Genomic DNA, 5,756 nt, shown 5'->3' on the forward strand with positions numbered 1-5,756 from the left:
TTTTGTCTATATTGTAATTTAATTTTTGTATTTGAAGAAAAAAAAATTGGTCATCTATAATAAGTTTTACAAGAATATTAGTGAAACATAAATAAATTTGACCATCAAATTAATAAATTTAAATTAGTCATTGAAACAAAAAAAAAAGTTTAAAAAAATATATATGTTTGAGGAGAATTAAATATACTCATATGAGACTATATTTTTTTTAAAAAAAAAATAAAAAATTAACCTAAAATTAATTTTTTTTCATTTCCGTTAGAGGAAAAGGGTATATGTGAGCCATTTGTATATAAGTAGGGGTATATATGAGCCACTTTCATAACGAGGGGTATATCAGCCCTAAATGACAAAGTTGAGGGGTATATCAGACCCTTTTCCCAAGTTTTAATGCAAATGATGATGTGTGGTGGTAAGACTCAAACCCAAAACCTTTGCATGTTTTGTTACCATGATAAAGAAATGGATTTTAGGCCCAACTCAACCCCAAAATCTAACTCATGAGGTAGGATTCGATTGACAGCAACAACTGTTGTTTAACTCAAGATGAAGGCGGAAAAATGTCTTCCATACCTTGCCACTCCCAGACCACCTTACATTCACCTTTGACCATCTTAGGATATCTCTCTAGACGAGAGTCTTCTTGAACCAGCTGCTCAACCTACAAAATATAGAGTAGTATTGTTCTCAATCAAGAACGTTACACTATAGCATTCCAACTAGGTATAGGTAAAGTATGAAGCATAGTACCATCCCTAAACCAAAAAAATGCAGGAGAAAAACCGCAAGGGAAGGGGGGACATGAGCACCTTTTTCCATAACATTGGATCTTTTCTTTCCTTGGGCGAAAGTAGATGATCACGTAACAGTGATGCCACCACCCAAGGTTCATGCTCACCAGTCATACTTCTTGCACTCACTGCCTTCTCTTCAAGAACATCACAAGCCTATCATATCAAGAGAGATCAACAAATCCGAAAATCAACCCAACTGGCAAAAAATAAGACTAGGGACTTACATACTATGCAACTTGGGATGGACAGAAAATTTTTCTTAAATTTATCAGTGTTGCTACTTTTTTTTAAAAAAAAATCTTTATTCCTTTTCCTGATAAGCACTTTAGGTCCCTATCTAAGAGTATCCCCTCTGTCATAAATTCATTGTCTTGTTATGTTCGTGATGTCTACTTGATCAACTTCCATACCATTATATTATTTGAGGCCTAACCATCTGAGCTAGGGTGAACCATCAACCAGCTTAAAACTTGGGAATTTTGGGCGATCTAGAATGAATGCATCCGAGGCTCAAGCTTAAAGAGACAAAATTAAGAGGTCTAAACCGAATACTGTAACTTAGTCTACTTGGTAAGAAGAAGTTGCTTTAAAAGAAGCATTATCATTCTTCTTTATTTTTTTTTGAGAATTGCATTATCATTCTTCTTTATTAGTGTGTTCCACAGACAACTTGAGCACACATCAACTAAAACCAGGCAGATTGTCCAGTTCACAAGCATAGGTTGTCAAGACAATCCTGCCCACATGGTTGGAGCAAATAGCCCAACACCAAGTACTTAGTTGGGTTTCAAACCTAGGATCTTCAATTGCTACTCCCATGCCTCAACACAGGACGATCATCCCTTGGAGATGACGCATTGTCATTTTATAACAATTATGAAAGAGTGCAGGTTCCTTAAATATTACACAGGCTCCTTTAATCCTCTAAATATCACATGAATCATGAGGAAATATAGATAATAATGCATATAACATCACAGCAGAATCGCAAACATGCTTAAATTAATGGGGAGGTGAATATATAGTTAGGAGTAGTGAAACTTCATCTATAAATTCATGTATGCCTTATATTAACTATACTAAGAGAATATTATTTACCTAGATCAAGAAAGCAATTTCCTTAAGTACCTATTTTATCAAAGGTGTGACATTATTTGACTAAATTAATGGGCATTGAGGTAAGCTTTGAAGTACTAAAGCAGAAGAAAAATAATAGATGCTCAAAGGTGTAAGATGAGAGAACATTTAGAGGTCAGGGTTAATATTTACAACTGGCTGAGAGGCTTATAATTGTTACCTAAGGCACGTTTTCCCCTTAGCTCTTGAAGTGTTAGGTCTATTGACTCATTATATTTAAAGGAGGTGAATCCTAGCATATTCAAGCAGTATAGCCAGTAATAAATTGACACTGAAAGTAAACAATGTCACAGGATAGATTTTCCAAGGAAAGAAAACGATGTTACAAACCTCATTATATATCTGTTCCGCTTTAACTGACAAGTAGTACCTCCGACGGAATTTTAACAATGTGAAAACGCATCCCAGGAGCTGTAAAACCCAATATTGTCAACAAGGTTTAGACGGTTATAATATAAGCTTTCAAAGGCTGCTCTTACTGTGGAGTACCAATGCACAAGCTGGAACCAATAACAAAGCATGATCAAGAATCCACTGCTGGATGCGACAGGAAACTGGTGTATAATGTAGGACCAGCAAAGGTGGACACTTCAGCTCTTCAATTCTAGCCAAAAGGTGAAGAGACATTAATGAAAAAGAATATGATATACTTTCATCTGCTTTCTATAAGTCACGGTTAATAAACCTGCAGAGCATACCCATGATCATTCAGTCTTGTCTCTAAAACCTTGCGAAGTGCCTCCATTGCTCTTTTCATGGCATGAGCATAAACAGCCTCGCTCAATCCATACTCATCCATTATTTTAGATTCATTCACTTTTTCCCACAATTGGTTACCTTGAACCTAAAAGGCAAGCGTCAAACTTAAGGGAAATGTTAGTGCAGTAGCTTTATAATACCTATCCAAAAAGTAGCTTTACAATACAAACTCATTTGAGGATTTCTCTTCTTGAATTTGTGCATGATTTTGTGTGTCTCTGTGTGTGTGTGTGTGTGAGAGAGAGAGAGAGAGAGTACACAAGATTCAAAAGAAACGCACCCAAACAGTGCCAGTGCCAGTGCATGAATATTGAGTATGTCCTTCACAAAGAAGACCTTCTACTAACTTTGACTGCACATATAATTACATTATAGTGTAAGCATTCAAAACCCAAAATTTAATCAACACTGAAATGTAATAACCAAAACTAAGTAGGTGTGACTCACAAGCTTTTTAGCTGCTTCGTTTATACTTGAATCTTCAACACACAAGTTCCCAAGCCTCCGGTAGCCATGAGCACACTCTAATTTGCCTTCATGACATACTCCATTAAGTGGACAAGGCTCACAGAAGTCTATACCCAAGAGGAATCATTAAAACCCAACACAGCTATTGATATCAAAGAACAACGAAAAAGTTGGAAGTTATTTAAGATGCCAGCACTGTAGAACATAGTGTTCCACAGTTCCATATCTAAAAATGAAGAGGATCACACGATTTTGAGATGTTCTGAGAATAAGAAAATGCAAACAGAAACACATAGAAATAACATATAATAAACCACATCACTGATTAGGAATTCGCTACCAGTGTTCCACATAAAATTACTAAAGAAGCTAACATCTAGCTGCATTCCCATTGAACTAGAATACTAAACTTAACCTGAGGAATTTACCCTTCTCTTACTAGTTAACACCCTGGTACAGATACAAGACTGACCAACAGATATTCTAAACAGATATGCAGGATAGATATGCTCATAACTCATAAGCCAATTCCATCATTCTGAGTAATAAGCTTTCCAAAGCAAGAGCAAGTCATGAGCCAATCGAAAAACAGCCAGTTCAGTAATTAGTTTTTTCCCTGATTAAACTCTTATGAATTATGCTCCTCAATTTAAGAATTAGGTAAATTCGTGTCACAAAATGCAAGTCGGGAATTAAAGATAAGAGTAGTTTTCTACCAAAAGCTTCCCCCTTTCTTAGTCTCCACTCTCCAACCGATTGAATGCTCCTGACACTACAACTTCCTTATTTAGCATATGGCATAAGAGAACATTAACATAAATAAATTGTAAAAAAAAAAAAATCAGTATGACATCGAAAACTTTACACAGAAAAGTTCAAATTATGAATAGTTTGATAAACTCAAATGGTTCAAAACTGTGAAAATTGTATAAGGATGTACAGTAATTGTTAAAATCCAGCTTCAGCCTAAAATATTGAAGAAAAACACAAACTGTGAACAAGATGGACTAACCGGAGAGAGAATCGTCGAAATCGGAATTACTGTCGCAGAAAGGTTTAGGTTGGCTATTGAGATAGGTGAAAACATAGTTGCAGGAAAATGCGACGGCGGAGGCAACGACGACGACGGCGATGAACCTTGAAAACTCCGATTTAGAGGAAGGGAATAAGTTTGAGGAAGGTTGTAAAGGAATACTTCTGGATGATGTAGAAAGACGAGAAGAAGAAGAGGAGGAAGTTTTGTTTTTGGTGGGGTTAGGGTTAGGGCTTCGAGAAGATGGTCGTGTTCGAGGACCGGAAGCCATTGATGAACGCAATTCAAAGTTTGAACTTTAAAATATAATTAGTACATAATTTGAACTTTGCAGTACATAATGTGTAGTTAGATTGCCCTTAAAAATAGTTTTTGCAATCAAAGAGAGGTTATTAGGGAAAAGGTGAGAGTGGTCGTAGATTAAAAAAAAGAGAGTAAAATTGAGAGAGTTTAAATATGCAATGATGTAAAGAAAAAGTGTGTAGACAACCTAGTAAAAAGATATGAGAGTCGGGATGTTGGGGGAATGCGAAAGAATAGAGGCAGATTGAAAAAGTATTGGAGAGATAATTAGACATGATATGGCATAATTTCATATTGTCTAAGACATAACTTTAAATAGGTAGAGTGAATGTCGTTTATTAAGGCAAAAGAGGTAGATTGTTCTCTTGTGTAACAAAAGTTTGGGCGTATTAGTACCTTGTTGCAGTACTAGTCATACCTCTTTGTACGTTTCGAACTTTTGATTATATGTTGTGTATTGTGTTTTGATTATTACACTATTTTATTGTAGACTTTAAAATATTTTTTACTAATTATTATACTTTCTTTAGTTTAGTTTGATGAACTTGAGTCGAGGATCTTTTAAAAACAACTTTTCTATCTCTACAAAATAGTAAAAATGTCAACGTACACTTTAACCTTCTCAGATTCTACTTTAGTGAGATTTCTCTAAAGTAGAATCTCACTAAAGTAATACATTAGGAATATTATAATTTCAAAATTGAGTTTGTAGCATATGGCATAAGAGAACATTAACATAAATTGTAAAAAAAATAAATCAGTATGACATCGAAAACTTTACACAGAAAAGTTAAATTATGAATAATTTGATAAACTCAAATGGTTCAAATCTGTGAAAATTGTATAAGGAAGTACAGTAATTGTTAATATCCAGCTTCAGCCTAAAACATTGAAGAAAAACACAAACTGTGAACAAGATGGACTAACCGGAGAGAGAATCGTCGAAATCGGAATTACTGTCGCAGAAAGGTTTAGGTTGGCTATTGAGATAGGTGAAAACATAGTTACAGGAAAATGCGACGGCGGAGGCAACGACGACGACGGCGATGAACCTTAAAAACTCCGATTTAGAGGAAGGGAATAAGTTTGAGGAAGGTTGTAAAGGAATACTTCTGGATGATGTAGAAGGACGAGAAGAAGAAGAGGAGGAAGTTTTGTTTTTGGTGGGTTTAGGGTTAGGGCTTTGAGAAGATGGTCTAAGTGAGCGTGTTCCAGAACTGGAAGCCATTGATGAACACAATTCAAAGTTTAAAACTTTAAAA

General features: G+C 35.4%; 1 protein-coding gene across 2 annotated transcripts in view; it reads right to left on the bottom strand.

Moving 5' to 3' along the window:
* The window catches only part of LOC102600075 (uncharacterized), an 8,076-nt gene extending 2,320 nt beyond the window's left edge, over nucleotides 1–5,756 (bottom strand). Inside the window, exons 1-8 of one of the 2 annotated variants that reach the window (XM_015314012.1) lie at nucleotides 5,422–5,756; nucleotides 3,138–3,265; nucleotides 2,971–3,042; nucleotides 2,630–2,775; nucleotides 2,421–2,535; nucleotides 2,262–2,342; nucleotides 810–947; nucleotides 574–661 (exon numbers count right to left, since the gene is read on the bottom strand). In XM_015314012.1, the coding sequence (XP_015169498.1) occupies nucleotides 574–661; nucleotides 810–947; nucleotides 2,262–2,342; nucleotides 2,421–2,535; nucleotides 2,630–2,775; nucleotides 2,971–3,042; nucleotides 3,138–3,265; nucleotides 5,422–5,722 (1,069 nt within the window). In that variant the 5' untranslated portion in view covers nucleotides 5,723–5,756. Of the gene's footprint in view, nucleotides 1–573; nucleotides 662–809; nucleotides 948–2,261; nucleotides 2,343–2,420; nucleotides 2,536–2,629; nucleotides 2,776–2,970; nucleotides 3,043–3,137; nucleotides 3,266–4,170; nucleotides 4,636–5,421 lie in introns of those variants that run through there. The other variant, XM_006358520.2, reaches the window with a different exon arrangement.

Source organism: Solanum tuberosum, unplaced genomic scaffold (assembly GCF_000226075.1).
Source record: "Solanum tuberosum cultivar DM 1-3 516 R44 unplaced genomic scaffold, SolTub_3.0 scf00274, whole genome shotgun sequence".
In the NCBI taxonomy this organism is placed as follows: Eukaryota; Viridiplantae; Streptophyta; class Magnoliopsida; order Solanales; family Solanaceae; genus Solanum; species Solanum tuberosum.